The sequence below is a fragment of the Haplochromis burtoni genome, unplaced genomic scaffold (genome assembly GCF_018398535.1).
Source record: "Haplochromis burtoni strain Fernald_Lab_line unplaced genomic scaffold, NCSU_Asbu1 Contig_13, whole genome shotgun sequence".
NCBI classification, from domain to species: Eukaryota; Metazoa; Chordata; class Actinopteri; order Cichliformes; family Cichlidae; genus Haplochromis; species Haplochromis burtoni.
Window position 1 is genome coordinate 3,517,877 of NW_024582374.1, and position 15,599 is coordinate 3,533,475.

A 15,599-nucleotide genomic window follows, 5' to 3' on the forward strand; every position below is an offset into this window, starting at 1 on the left:
AGAGGACTGATGGCTGGTGAGGAGAGGACTGTATATGTGAGAGAGAGAGAGAGAGAGAGAGAGAGAGTGCTGGCAAGGGTGCAGCCGAAGGTGCATCTGTCAATTACTGCCTACTTAAAAGCAAAGTACCCATTTGAGCTCGTCTTTGTCGAATGCATGTTCAGTGCAGTGAACCTTCCTCACCCCTTTGGCACGACTGCCTTGTCAGCAGCTAAAATATCAGGAAGGAGACTTTACTTTCATGTTGGCTAAGAACACACATGCTTCACGACACTTCCTACTCTGGCACTGGTTTCTTGAATCTGAATAATATTTAAGTGATAAGAGTGATCCCAGGGGTTTCCTGGGGTGATGCTATTTTTAGAAGCCAATTTTTCCACAATGATTATCGCGCCTGCTCTCTGTCACTGACTAAGTAAATGACTCGGTGTCTTTCTTTGTCATCATCATATTTGAAACTGTATTTTTTGCCTTTTTTTTTCTATTTACTTTCCTCCTCTATATTAGTGAGTCGGGCTGTAGGCTGTGCAATATAAAGAAATTCTTCTTTACATCCGTTCACACGTGCATGTTGCTGAATTTCCATTAGATAGATTTTAAGTAGCCTGTATTTTTTTCTTTAAACCTAACGTCAGTGAAAAGAAGCAATCATCAGGGATTAAATACCAGTCCGCTGAATATTAATACTTCACTCTTGAACATGGGGATGATGGGAATCGGCAGGGTGCAAGACTAAATGAATAATGAATAAGCTTTTGACGTCACTGTGGTTTTAAAAGTCATTTGGGTACCTCCAGTAGACCCTGCGTGGAGAAAATGGCTGTGGCACCTCAGCAGAGATTCGTCTGTTGTGTACAATAAACCGCAGAACTGTTCAGTGTTTTATCCATCAGCCTGTGTTGACAGGCATGATGGAAAACACGCGGGTATCGTTCAGGCCATCTGTCCATCCAACAAGTCACTCAGAGACCCTGACGTCTCCTGCTGAACGGATGTAGTCTTTCATATTGAGAGCCTGGCATCTGCTCAAAGAGCAAAGTTTAGTTGTAGACCTCACACTTTCTCTGTAAAATGCCAGACTACTGTCAGTCACCAAGCAACCATACTTTGATGCACATGAGCTACAGGCAGAGGCTCGCACTGCAAGCACAGGATGAAGCCTTTGAGATCCGATGATGGAATATGATCTCTTAAAAAATACACAAAAAAACCCTGACAGGCTAATTTCCTTTTTCTTTTCTCAATTTGTTCACAGTGAAAAAAGGCAAGCTTGATGGACCACAAGGTGAGTTGTGTCACAGATGTACTGCGTGAAGCTGTTGATTGTAAAACGTTGGGGTCATCGAGACCGATGTTTGAATCTGTTCATTTTCGCAGAGAAATTCAACACATACGTGACCCTGAAGGTGCAGAATGTTAAGAGCACAACCATCGCTGTCCGTGGCAGTCAGCCATGTTGGGAGCAGGACTTCATGTTGTGAGTGCTTCTCGTCCTGACAATGAAAAAAAAAAATCCAGGGAATGAAGTTGGAATAAGGCAAACTTTCCACACCTCTCCGGCATGTGGCTACTTTAGCAGCTACCAATATAGCACAGCCAAGTCTCCAACCAAGATTGTCATAAAACGAGTTTCAGCTTTAAGAAAAGAGAAGAATGCATGAAACGAGGACAGTATTGTGGCGTTGATGTTTTTAACTGCCGGTTGGAATTGAGACAACCTTTTAAGAGTCAAAGCTGCATTACCTTATTAAACTATCAGCTCTATTGTTTTATTTCCATAAGACATTTATAATGTGAACATATTCTTAATTAGTGAAACTAAACCCGTTTTCTCTGCAGCCCTGAACTGTCCTAGACATTACCTGGTGCACGTGCATGTGAGAATTCAGACATCTAATATGAAGCTGTCTTTAACCTGCGTGATGTCCAGTTTCACCCACGTGAGGAGTGAAATTGATGTTATCAGGGTGCTGTGGGAGTCAGCTGTAACATTTGTGTCGCAGTTTTTTTTTTTGTTTCTGTTTTTTGCTGCCATTCTGCCTCCCTTCCACTCATGAGTGATGGGATGAAATAACACCTCTGCTGCTGTTTGCTCTGCTCCGGCAGATTTCACACTTCTAGTCATGAAAGTTTCTCCCCATTCAAGCTTTATTAACACCTTAAAACTCCAGAATATCAATCCAACAGAAAAACTCTGCTACAGTCATGGTGCTAAATTAAATGTAAGGAATATCTTTAAAGAAGGGCTTTCCTCTACTTTTCAGCTTTCAGGGCCAGCACACCATCCAGCAAAGTCACCTGAAGATGTGTTCATCTCCTAAGGAAGCACTTTACGCTCATTATTAGGTTTTTTTCTTCATTTAAACCTAGCTTAGGAGCATCACTGTTCAGTAACGGGAGATGCATAGTGAGCTGATGACCTGCAAGCCAGATACGTAGTTGCATTACAAATGTTAGCTGTATATGAGCTTTTGAGTTCACTGTTGTTTATCACACATAAATATAGATAGTTTCTGTCTGTGCAGTCACTTATATGTTGTCGGGAGCCTGGCTGACTGTCACCTGTGCTTTTCCATCTTCATGCTGAATGACTCATTTCCCTGAGCAGATTGAATCATGGTGCATATCCATCACCAGATTAAATTCAGCTCCTCGAGGAATAAACTGTATTTTTGCTAAAAGTCTTGTGTAAACAGCCCAAGCCTCCACTCAGCTCATGACAGTATTCTGTATTTAACTTCTTTTTTTATTCCTCTTCATTTTTCTGTTTGCTTGTCCTTTTCTTATCCCGCCATCTCTACTGAGCAGTGAAATAAACCGCCTTGATCTGGGCCTCACAGTGGAGGTGTGGAACAAGGGGCTGATCTGGGACACCATGGTGGGCACCTTATGGATCCCCCTGCGCAGCATACGGCAGTCCAATGAGGTTCACCACATTCATCTTTCTGACTCAGACCTTTGGTTTTATTGGCAATGCTTACTAGCATTTCTGAATTTAGCATACTCAAACTCACATATTAAGCCGTAGATGAGAAGATTGATGGCACTGGTCATTTGTACGAAGACAGCAAATTAGATCCAGGGCAGAGATGCCAAAATACGCATTGATCACACAGTAAGTGTTGCTGCAGTCATGTTTGTTCTTCTGTCTTTTCCAGGAGGGACCAGGTCAGTGGCTGACCCTCGACTCCAATGCGATCATGGCTGAGAACGAGATCTGTGGAACCAAAGACCCAACCTTTCATAGGCTGCTGCTTGACACACGCTTTGAGCTGCCACTAGGTTTGACATTTATCAGTGTTGTGTCAATAATAACGCTTAATTTATTTTGTATTAATTTGAATTCCTTTTTTCAAAAAATGTTACTAGTATTAGTACTGCTGCTACTTTAGAACTCTAAAGACTGTCTCATGATTCCTATTAGTACTTTTTCTAGTAGTTGCCTGATACAGTTTTATTACTACTTCTACTACTAATACAACTAGCGCTCTAATGCCAGCCCTACTCTTTGATATAACTTGAGAAAATTCACTTTAAACTTTGGCAAAACAGTATCAGCACAAAGTCTTACAGTGTAGCATCCAATATTTCACGTGCCAAGTGGAGAATCTCAAGTGTTTCTGTTTCTGCAGACATCCCAGAGGAAGAGGCCAGATACTGGGCGAAGAAACTTGAACAACTTAATGCCATGAGAGATCAAGATGTAAGAATTTTATTCTGCTGAATACTCTTTACTGTATTACCACAACTTTTTCTGCTTTGTATTGTTTCCTTATTCGTCTGTTGTTGCCGCTTTTCTTTGCCTCAGTACGCCTATCAGGAAGAGCAGGAGCGACCACTACATGCACCATCCACACAGTGCTGTGAGTGCCGCCAGCCTCCTCTTCTGCATTTACCTCCTCCTGCGCCCGATCCTGCTGTGCCCTTTTTATGCCTCCTGTGTTTCCTCTCCCCACTCCCTCTCCTCTGGCTCCTCAGCTTACTGAGAAGAGGCGTAGACAGGAGGTTGAAATGAAGCTAATAGATGAAGGAAAGGTTAGCTGGCGAGAGGAAGGAGAGCCGATGAGATTAATCACAAATGCATGCCTGCCTGAACACTAGAATGACTTACAGGTGATAGATCCGTGATGAATGTAAGATGACATACGGGGGGTGTCAGACACACTCCCACGCCTGTCCGCCTGTCTGGCAGTGGTGACACTGGGAGCAGGTGCATAACTGTGTGGATACTATGGACCTGTGGAGAGAGGGGTTTGGTTTGCATCACGGTGCTTGTGTTTGTGCAAAGAAGATGTGTGTGTTACCTAACTGCATCGAGGCCAGCTGCCTTAAAAACAGTTTTTTCTAAAGACCTTGTGTTTTTCTCTGCTCAAACACACACACACACACACACACACACACACACACACACACACAGAACACACACACACACACACACACACATAGACAGCCACTTATAAACTCTCTCCACACATATTTACATCATAAAACAATTATTTCTGAGGGCTAACGATCCTCCTCGTTTGTTTACCCTGGTTTTGTTGACTGCTTGTGTGTTTAATTTGTGGCCCAAACCTAATTTGGTTTTTCCGACTCTTTTATCTCTTCGCAGGTAATTGGAGTCTGTGGGGAGATCAACAAAGTAAGTTTCTTTCATGCAGTTCTGCTAACAACTTGGAGTAATTCTGTATTTATTGTCCATGTCTCACTTAATGTAATGATCTCCTTGCATAGTATTCCTCAGAGACCATTAACTGCCAAAAAAGTATTTCTTCTCCACACATCCTCCCTGAACTTCCTCTCACCTCATACCCTTGCTTTTGCAATAATACCTCAAACTGTTAAAATGAAATTGAATGCAGCTCTAGCCAAACTCAGGATGCATACATATTTGATGAGATAAAGATGAGTTATTTTCGAGTGATTCATTATGAGACAGGAAGCACATAACTGAATAACTCCCACTTGCATCTCAGGCACTGAACTGTCTAAAACTCTGTTTCCACAAAATCTGAATCTTTTGCGAATCGTTTCAACCCGCTGGTCGACCTGATCAAACATCTCACAGCTGTATGGGTTTATTAGCAGCAGGTCAGTCTTTCATGAAGACATACTATGGATAGATTGAATCATTTAATAAAAGACTGTGTGGGGGAAAAGTTTCACAATTTAAAAATAATTATACAGAATCTACAAAACAAGATCAAAAACTACGGTGGCCCTGAGAGGCCAAACGGACTGCAACTTAAGAAAACACCAGCAATAAGAAAGAAAGACGCAGCAAAAGCACCCAAACACAATGGAAATAGAAAAACGACAATGGAAATAGGAAAAAGGAAAACATAAATAGGAAAAACAAAAACAAAAATAGGAAAAAACTGATTTCCAAAAGCACAAGGGAAGTGTTTCTGGGGAGACAATAACCCGACGGACCAGTTGTAGGAACCAAAACATGCTAAGAATTGCGCTGGGAGACAATTAAAAGAAGTGGAGGATCTATTGGTTTTGTGAGGAAAGAAAAGATGAGAGGTAAGTGTGCTAGCCTAACTATTAGCCTAAAAATCCGTCATCAGTATTATATGAATCATGATAAAACTACCATGTTTTGGGTTCCTGCAACTCGTCCGTCCGTTTATTGTCTCCCCAGAAACGCTTCTCTTGTGCTTTTAAAAATCTGTTTTTTCCTATTTATGTTTTCGCTTTTCCTATTTCTGTTTTGTTTTTTCCTATTTCTGTTGTCGTTTTTCCTATTTCCATTGTGTTTTGTGTGCTTTTGCAGCGTTTTTCTTATTGCTGGTGTTTTCTTAAGTTGCAGTCCGTTTGACCTCTCAGGGCCACCGTAAAAAAACAGTTTTCTCTGTTTCCTGTAAAAACGTGTCTTGTTATTCTTTTATTCTAGCCTAACAATCTTTAAGTATTTGTAGGTCAATACAGTTACATTGTAATTTAAATTAAAATAGATTAAAATTCCATTTAATTATAGGGGAATTACATAGTCACAGGCCTACAGATGTTTCCCCCCTGATTTTTAGGCTCTCATTTAGGATTGAATGAGAAGAAAAAAAACTGGATTCTGAGCAGAGACTTCAACTATCTGAAAAGAAACAAGACCACCCCCCTTCTCTACGCCCCAGCTCTTTCATTACACACTCAATGTACTCAATGGTCGTCATCTTTTTGTCTCGCCAACCTCACTTCGTTCCGTCTCCCGCTGTTTTGGTGAACAGACGAGGACCCAGACAGCGCAGTGGATGACAGGGACAGCGACTACCGCAGTGAGACCAGTAACAGCATCCCACCTCCTTACTACACCACCTCCCAGCCCAATGCTTCCATGCACCAGTATCCCATGAGGCACCAGCACCACAGACACTCCTACACTGACGACATCAATGAGCTGGACTATGATCACAGAGCTATGAGGTAACAGGCGTACTACTACTGAGACTGAAGAACAGGGTTTTATTTTGCCTATGTGCACCATAAAGTTTAAATGCAACATAGAGAGAGGAGTTTTTGGTCACACAGAAGATCTAAATGTTTTAACGTTGTGAATTTAACATCACGCTGCTCGTAAACGGAGCACTCCTCCCCGTCTAGCTCATAGCCATGAGACAAGTGAGCCCCTGCGGCCTTGTTTTGTTGCACTGTGTTGTACATAGTAACATGTCCCACTGTGCTCTCCTTCTCTAGAGAATAACCCTGGCCTCAGTGTATACAAGCATGCTGGGGTGCAGAGTTCTTGTATACAGGTTTTGTATGAAGCGGGCCTTTGTGGTTATCTTTCACGTGCGAATGAGTGTGCGCGTGCTTGCATCTGTGTGTGCACGTCGAGTGTGTGAGCATCAGAAACCCCTTGTGATTTCTGAACATAATGGTCGTCACTTTAGACATGTATATATGAAAGGAGGAGAGGCTCTAAACTCATGCATTTCTCAGAAAAGCTTAAATTGAAAGTTTGACCATTTGCTTTGTCAAGGCTGAGATGGATATAATAAATCTCAGTGTCAGTGAGACGTCTTTGTGCAGAAGCTTAATGGACAGGTTCATATTTTCAGCAGGTTGTACTTGCTGTTATTGTTTCTCCTTTTTATACTCTCTGTAAAGAGAGCCTTTCCCCATCCACTTCCAGTATAAATGATGAGTGAAATCCATATTCCTTGTCCCGTGCAAATGTATTCATCTGAAGTTAATATGAGTTTTCGGTAATCTGATTTAGACGAGCAAAGAGGCCGTGTTCAAAAGATATTCGCTTATTAGTGCAAAATTCCCTAGAAGATGAAATTTCCCACTGAAATGACGGGAATATCTGCATTTGGTTTAAATAACCTCAGCCTCATATTAACTCCAAATTAAGATTGAGCCAGGACTGCTGTGGATCACTTATAGATATTAAACGCTGGCGGGAAGAATAACAGCAAGTGATATTTTCATGTTCATGTGGACGCCTGACTGATGTTTTAAGACAACTTTGTGAAGTTATCGTTAAGCAGGCGACATAGAGGCTCAGTTTGAGTTATAGCTGTCTTTCCAATATTTGCACTGAGCTCTACTGATGCTCCTCTCCCACCTCTCCCCTCCTCCCCACCTCCTCCCCTGCTCCTCTTACCAGACGCTATGATAGTTTAGACTCGGCCACCAACGGGCGCAGTGATATCGACTCAGGCTCAGGGTCGAGCCGGCGCACCAGTCGTCAGTATTCTCTAGACAGTAGGCACTCGCTGTCCGATAGGTGGGTCTCTGTACCTCGTCTCTAACTTCTCCTCCTCTTCCTCTTCTTCTTCCTTCTGCTCCAGCCTGTGACTCCGTCTCGCTGTGACGTCAGTGGTGGACTTGTCCCGTCCTCCTCGCTCGCTGTGCTTGCATGCATGCGCTCTTACCCTATCTTTGTATATGTATATTCTGTATATTTTAGAGGAAACTACCGAACCTGCATCTATCCTTACTGTGTTCCTGTGAAGAATCACAAACGATCACGCTTGTCCCCTCAATCTTTAGAAGTTCTGTGCTGTGTCGTCTTTACATGTGTGGGTGAGCGATCGGCGGGATGCGTGTGTGTGGTGTTTCGTAACAGTCGGAGACAGAGAGGTTAATTGTCGGTTGGAGTTTGTAGAACTGCCCGTGTGAGTCTGTGTGAGCGTGCCCATCTGTTTTCATGACAGCTTGTTATTACAGCTTCACTCTGTATGTGAGACTTTAAGAAGGGCCCTGTCTTATTGTGGGTGTCCCATACTTGGTAATTATACACATTTAATTTCCACTTGTGAGACAGCAGGAGCCCGTCAGCCCAATAATGTGGCCGAGCAGGGAGGCCGAGACAGATTGCGTTCTTTTTCATCTTCATTTCATCATGTTTTGTTTTACATTCTTTGTGAAGAAAGAGGGCAGACATGTGTTTAGACTCACAAATTATGCAAGCATTTGTCACTGTCTGTGTTAGTCTTTGAGACGTTAGAGAGAGAGAGATTGCAGGATAGGTTATGAATAGGAAAACTGAGGGTTGGTGTGATTGAGTATTTATTTGTCCATTCAGCCATACTTTTGTGTCCTTTACTGTTCGTGCACTATGCATTATTAAACCAGCAGGACTGTAATCAATAGAGCCGAAAACAACAAAGCCGGTGTTTGTGTGCGTCTGTCAGAGTGTGTTTAAGGAAATAATCTTTCTATGTGTCTCATATCTCTCGCTGATTCAGTCTAATGGCTTCATTTATCATTGTGAATTTATCTGCTTTTTTCCACCAGTCTGCTAAATTATCCTCAACCTCGTCAGGTTAACTTCTTTTGTTTTAAATTAAACAATTTAAACGTTTACTTTATGAAAAATGCATCGTTGTGTTTCTGCAATCTAGTGTGCTTTCGTATGCGTGTGATTCTGTACAAATTTGTGTTTGAACTAACAATCATAGTAAGCATTCCTGTTACTAAACAGATGAGTCCCCTTGCAGTTGCATCACTAGTCCAAAGCCCATTCTGGGTGTGATTTAAAGTCACTCCTCTTCTCCTGGTGGTTAGCTCTCTCCCTTTCCGGTCCCAACACAAGCTCCTTTAGTATCTCTGTGACACCCAAACGTGGAAATAGATATAGTTTACTTAATAACCAAAGGCTTATCTAACACGTGTTTTCGTTTCCCCTGCCTTCAGTCCCACAGACAGTCGTTACGCTTCGTCGGGCGAGCTGAGTCGAGGCAGCTCGCAGCTCAGCGAGGAGTTCGTTCCCGAGGATGGTGAAAGCTTGAGAGGTTCGGAATTCTACGATGAGAACGACTCCTATCATTCCTGCCACTCTTCGGTCAGCTACGGCAAGGAAGATTCCCCAGGTTGGGATGGTGAGGATCACCAAGGCATCTACAGCGATGAGGGAGGCTACCTCAAAGATGGAGGGGAGGAGGGGGCTCTGTATGACGAAGAAGAGGGAGACATGTATGGGGAGGAGGGAGATTACAACTATGAGGAGGAGGAGGAGATGTCATATAAGGAAGATGAAGAAATGTATCCACTGGATGGCACACTGAGTGAAGACCAGGAGCCTCCCTATACCCCCACACCCACAAGCACCGCCCCCACCTTGATGCCCCCTTCTGATGGTCTTTCCTCCACCAGGCCGCCGTTGGAGAAGCAGACGTCGCTGCATCAGCAGCGACTTGCCCAGGATCGGCCTCAGTCTCCCAGCACGGCTGCTGCCCTACCTCCGGTCTCACAGGACAGCACAATGGCCCCTTCTCTTGCAGATTCCACCAAGCCTCCCTTTGCACCCACACAGCAGGATCTCTTTGGCACAACTACAACTACACCCACCCCCACAACTACATCACAGGTTCCAGCTCCAGACAGCAAGCCTCTGGAGCCTGAGCCCAAATCTGAAGTGCCAAAGGAGGAACCTCAGCCCCCCGAGCTTCCTCCGGCAACAGAGAGTGTCCCTCTGGCTCTTGAACAGAAGAAAGAGGAGCCTCCTGTTGCAAGGTGAAGTTGCATATTGTTATAAAGGGAAAATTTCAAAATTACATATGTAGTTATGTATAGATGTACTTCAAGTTGCTATGACCTACACATGAAAACACCAGTAAAGGGACAAGGACGGGTCACTACTCTTTACTGACACCAACTCAGTATGTGTGGTCTCAGCTCCAAAGACACTTCCCTTTACATCCAATTTCGCTAAAATTACCTACCAGCAAGTATTAGCCTAAACAACACCTGCACAAAATAATTAATTTTAAAGTTAACACTAACCAACCACTTACTGTATGGAGATAAAATCACTTAAAATAATGTATTCACATACCAGGAAAAGCGTATTTTTAGAGAGACACACTTTTTTATTATTTCAGACAAAATAAGAATAATAATAATTTTGTATTAAAGCCTATATACCAATCAACATGCTTGTGGTTAACAGATGTTGCTCACCTCTTCATTTCACTGACTTAGCGTGCGGCAATTGTGAGCTGACTTCTTTCTCAAACCATATTTCAGCTTCCCAAAAAGGGAAATCATGGAGCCCGGTCCTGCCAGAGCTAAAGCCAACTGGCTTCGACTTTTCAGCAGAGTACGACTACAACTACAAGAGGTACTGCCAGCATGTGTCTGTGTGTGTTCAGTTTATTTGTATGGTCCTCTTGCTTGCAGTCACTGTCAGGTGAATCCCTTCATTGGCAGGAACAGATCTTAGAGTGCGGTTCTGTTGCTGCTCTTCTGATTGCCTTGTTGCATCAATCCCTGCATGTCCTGTTCTTACTCTGTATTTTTCCAGCTTTCGTTGACTAGTCTGTCATTTTTCCCAGTTTTTGGTCGCATCTGTGGATTATATTGTCTTGTGTTTGATAGTTTCTGTTTACCCCCTGTATTGTTTTTGCCATTTCACTATTTTCTTTTCAGTTGTTTGCCATCCTCGTAGCGAATGCATGTAGTCCATTCTGATTACCCATGGCAGGAGCTGGCTCTCAGGTGGGTGTGCCCTGTAGTGTGTTAATAAATCTAATTTGTATCGTATGTATCTGTATGGCTCACAGATATTTATGATGAGCGCAAGACGCACATAGGAAGCTGTTGCAAGTCTGTTAAGCGTCCTTTCCAAAGCCTGGTGTTTGTATCAATCAGGGCTATTTCTGTGTATAGTGTGACGTTAGTATCAGTGCCGCATGTCATTGTTTGAAGAGGCAAGCGGACAAAGAACATGTCTTTCAATAATGGAGTAGATAGAATTAGAGAAATGATTACACGGATAGCCATCTGGCTGTAATCTTCTTCCACAAACACAGAACTCACTGCTGATGTCAATAATCCCCACACTCACTAAGAAATACACACAGTGTAGTTTTTTTTCACTCTGTTGTAAATCATGACTTTGAGAACACCTGCAGTCATTGAGCGAACTACAAACTACAATTGGAACTACAGCGTTGTAGTTTTCTGGAAGGCTGACTTTTCCCGGTTTTTCCATCTCATCTTTTCCTTCTCTTTCTCCACAGGCCCGAGGAGAAAGTGTTGGCATTGCCTCTCTGCTTTTGTCAGCAGGGTAAGTAACCATGAGGCTGACACCGCTGCAGCTATTGAAAATCTATAACTTATCGACCAAAAAGAAAGACCAGTGTCTCAGTGCATTTATTTTGTAACTTATTCACAGTGAAGGTTCTAGCTGCCAGCTGTTAGCTGAAAATATAGCCGATGTTTAAAGTATGTTTTCTCTCCAGGATGGGTGGTGCTCTGTATAGTATTGACAGCATGCCAGACCTCAGGAAGAGAAAAGCAATGCCTCTGGTCAGCGATCTGGTGAGTTTCTGCACTAATCTCTTTATGTTCCCGTGACTAAGTGTCTCACATTTCCCAGATCCATCTCACTTGGCTCAGCAGTCCGTGCTCTCATCCTTAAATGTTACTCCTGTTTTCTGTCTGATTCTCTACTATGTTTATTTTCACGATCTTTTCTAATATTCTACTATTTTTACTCCTGTTGTTCTCTGTCCTTTATTCCACTGCATCCATGCTGTTAAAGAAAATGCATTGCCCTGCTGTTAAAGTCTGACAGGGCATGAAGCAAGGCAGAGAGGCCAGCGGCAGAGGCCAGAGGTTTTCTCTGACTGACGCTGATGTCTGCTACATGCTGTCATATAACAGACCTTTATTACCCCACCATGCCATGATCCCTATGCCTTTTTGATACTATCTCATTACCAACACAACTCTGACAATCTTCTATTGTCACTTTTCTTAGAATGTAGACAGACGCACTCTGTATCTCCATGTCATTCTAAGGACTGTGCGAATAAAAGAAAACCACAAGCATATTCAGGTTTTGAGAGCACATTGGTTGTCACAGTTTGGGGTTTTTTATCATTTAATTATTATCACTCGCTTAATCCTAATTCACACAGAGCTAAAGACCAATCGGTGACTATCTGGCAGTGTTGGGAAGGTTACTTTTAAATCCACTACAGATTACAGAATACATTCCCCAAAATGTATTTTGTAACATATTCCATTACGTTACTCAATGAGAGTAACGTAATGGAATACTTTGGATTACTTGATATATTATCATGCTTTTTACAACTACATGAATGACTATTGCTCTGTGATTTATTACTTTTACTGAAGGTTACTCGCCATAGCAATGCCAACTAGATTTTTAAATCTTAATATAAAATGAGTAACAGTAAGGTGGATATTAGGTAAAGCTGCACTTTTTGCAGCGATCTCGTATATAAAACTATTCCGCGCGTATATAAAACAGGTCCGCAGCTCCGAACCGTAGTAAAGGGACCTCTGGCTAATACGTCAGGTTCCGTGTCGGGCTCATAGCCGAAAACAAGCTTTACTTTGTTGTCTGGGTCAACTTTGCTAAAAACACGAACACAGTGTAGAGTCGAGTCTTAACAGCTTACTTACAACTGGGCTACGCTGCCCATGAGGCTACATTCTTTAGGGCTATGCCTGTAACACTCTACCTGTTGCCTTCATATTAAATCATTTTTTGAACAATAATTTTTAAAAATATTTCGTCACGTCATTATGTGGGCCGCAAGTAGAGGTGACATGGGCCGCCAGATTGAGACCCAGGAATTAAAGCCTCTTAATGCGTGTTTCGTTAGAGTTTTCGCCGGCGTGGAATTACCAAAAATAGAGAGGGGACAGCCTAACGCAGGGGTAGGGAACGTTAGTCCTCGAGAGCTGGTGTCCTGCAGGTTTTAGATGTGTCCTTGATCCAACACAATGGCTAAATTAGCTCCTCAACATGTCTTGATGTTCTCCAGAGGCCTGGTAACGAACTAATCATTTGATTCAGGTGTGGTGACCCAGGGTGAGCTCTAAAACCTGCAGGACACCGGCCTAACATATGAAACAGGAAAAGACCGCCGTGTAATCCCTTTATTTCAACAAAGTAACTGTATTCTGAATACCACCTTTTTAAACGGTAACAGTAACAGATTACAGTTACTCGTATTTTGTATTTTAAATACGTAACGCCGGTACCGGTACATGTATTCTGCTACTCCCCAACACTGCTATCTGGTAACCACGTGTAACCAAGTGTTTGCTGGAGGTTGCTTCCTGGCACCGGCGGAAAATGGTTGCATAGAGGGTGCTGCACCAAAAACCTCCCTGTGACTGCCACAGTCGACAGTGGGTTGCATCAAAGATGCTGACTTGTCTGCAAATACTTGGCAACTACCAGCTGGGCAGTGTTAAAATTGCCCAGCTAGGGTGATGCTAGCTCGAAACGGAAAGCATTCGCCTTAAAATGTCTGCCTCAGTGCTGCAGTCACATTTCAAAAGGCACAACTTTCACGTTAAAAGTAAGCGGGTGACCGCAGTAATCTGTTAGCAGTCATAAGCATGGTCAGAGACATTGGGATCAGTTTAAGCGATTCAGCATCGATAAAGAAAATAAGTTACATAATGCACATGATACACGCACAGCTATAGTTACAACTTAATACCATATTACCAAATAAAAGCATCATAAAGCAACGTTGAAATGTGTCTGAAAAACTGATCCTGCTGTTCTTAAATAAGCCAGCTTAACTTTGCTTGTCCTAAAGACTAAAAGTTAAGGCCTGACTAACCCTGTTAGGAGTTTCAACTGGTGGTTTCACACTTTGGTTTGACAACTTAAGCATAACATGCTATTGATAGCTGTAGATATGCTGGTTTGTCACCTCTTGACAGATCCATGCTAGCTGCTGTCTATAGCTTTTGTTTTCACAGCACAGAGTGGTTACGTCTTCTCATCGAACTCACAGCAGGAAAGCCAATAAGCATATTTAGCATATGATATGTCAAATTGTTGCTTTGATGCCAAATCACATTGTGCACTGGGAGCTGAAATAATGCCGACTCTTAAATCAGCTGCCAGTCAAAGCTCAGTGCCACGCTCATAAACACCCACCATGCACTGACAGGCAGGTGCACCTCTTTCATCACTCTCATTTACACACACACACACACACACACACACACACACACACACACACACACACACACACACACACACACACACACACACAAACAACTTGTCAGACTGTCTGCTATTGATTTATCACAGTGGAACACTGCCTGAATGAGCAGTAACTAGTATTTCATTCAGAAATCTAATATTCAGGTGGAAATGCAGCAGAGATTTTCTGAAAAATCCCAGTCTCCCTTGATTCCCTAATCGCTTCATTGTTGCTTTTTCACAAAACTACTACATATGCATAAAAAGTGCATCCATTTCTCAGCCATTCTTGCAATTTTAATTCTCTGTGTAAACCTCTTTCTCCTCTGTTGCCTTTTTCTAATACATTTCTACCTTTTTTCTCCCAACTTCACTTCACTGCTACAGGCTATGGTGAGTAGCGCACCTTTTTGTTTATGAAATATCTGCAGTTGGTTATGAAGATATACTCGTTTTCTGGTACCGACCAAAGTGGTCACTCCAAACAAAAATATGCAGCTGTAATCTCCTACTCTGAGATTTATCACGATTAAAGAAGATATTATACTGACCACCCTTCTTCCATCACACAGTCCTTGGTCCAGAACTCCAGGAAGGCGGGCATCACCTCAGCCCTGACATCAAGTACCCTACATAATGAAGAACTGGTCAGTCCACATTTATATTCTTTAATTAAATTATTTCAAATACTGCTCATAAGCTTTAACTCTGCTGACCTTGGGCTTATCTTTCTTACAACCTTGTAGAAGAGTCATGTCTATAAGAAGACCCTCCAGGCCCTCATATATCCTATTTCCTGCACCACCCCACACAACTTTGAGGTGTGGACAGCCACCACACCCACGTACTGCTATGAATGTGAGGGACTCCTCTGGGGTATTGCTCGCCAGGGCATGCGCTGTACTGAGTGTGGGGTGAAATGCCACGAGAAGTGCCAGGATCTACTCAACGCCGACTGTCTGCAAAGTAAGATGAACGCCGGGAGGCATCACTCCATTTCAGCCCCCAAAGCATTAATGAAGTGAAGTGACTAGTTTACAAACGTGACAATGAAATCTAAATTTAGCAGCTCATATGTGCAGCGGGTAAACACTCCCAGTCACTGCTGGCGCAAAAAGACGGTGTAAATTCAGATAAATACAACCAGTAACTCCGGCTGGCT

At 42.8% G+C, this 15,599-nt stretch overlaps 1 protein-coding gene and 1 long non-coding RNA gene across 10 annotated transcripts in view; one reads left to right on the forward strand and one right to left on the reverse strand.

Moving 5' to 3' along the window:
* unc13a (unc-13 homolog A (C. elegans)) overlaps positions 1-15,599 on the forward strand; it is a 46,450-nt gene that overhangs the window by 4,955 nt on the left and 25,896 nt on the right. For 6 of the 9 annotated variants that reach the window (XM_042216868.1, XM_042216878.1, XM_042216870.1 and 3 more), the window contains exons 2-17: positions 1,256-1,285; positions 1,378-1,477; positions 2,809-2,926; positions 3,159-3,282; positions 3,633-3,703; positions 3,809-3,863; positions 4,613-4,642; positions 6,228-6,423; positions 7,613-7,732; positions 9,145-9,963; positions 10,477-10,570; positions 11,472-11,518; positions 11,694-11,772; positions 14,825-14,830; positions 15,010-15,084; positions 15,184-15,403. In XM_042216868.1, coding sequence (XP_042072802.1) covers positions 1,256-1,285; positions 1,378-1,477; positions 2,809-2,926; positions 3,159-3,282; positions 3,633-3,703; positions 3,809-3,863; positions 4,613-4,642; positions 6,228-6,423; positions 7,613-7,732; positions 9,145-9,963; positions 10,477-10,570; positions 11,472-11,518; positions 11,694-11,772; positions 14,825-14,830; positions 15,010-15,084; positions 15,184-15,403 — 2,184 coding nt within the window. The remainder of the gene's footprint in view (positions 1-1,255; positions 1,286-1,377; positions 1,478-2,808; positions 2,927-3,158; positions 3,283-3,632; positions 3,704-3,808; positions 3,864-4,612; positions 4,643-6,227; positions 6,424-7,612; positions 7,733-9,144; positions 9,964-10,476; positions 10,571-11,471; positions 11,519-11,693; positions 11,773-14,824; positions 14,831-15,009; positions 15,085-15,183; positions 15,404-15,599) is intronic. The other 3 variants (XM_042216895.1, XM_042216898.1, XM_042216904.1) reach the window with 1 other exon arrangement.
* LOC106633411 lies at positions 3,587-5,230 on the reverse strand. Its single transcript, XR_001336695.2, has 3 exons — positions 4,482-5,230; positions 4,112-4,237; positions 3,587-4,017 (listed from the first exon to the last, which is right to left on the reverse strand). It is a non-coding gene; the product is annotated as an uncharacterized LOC106633411 (long non-coding RNA).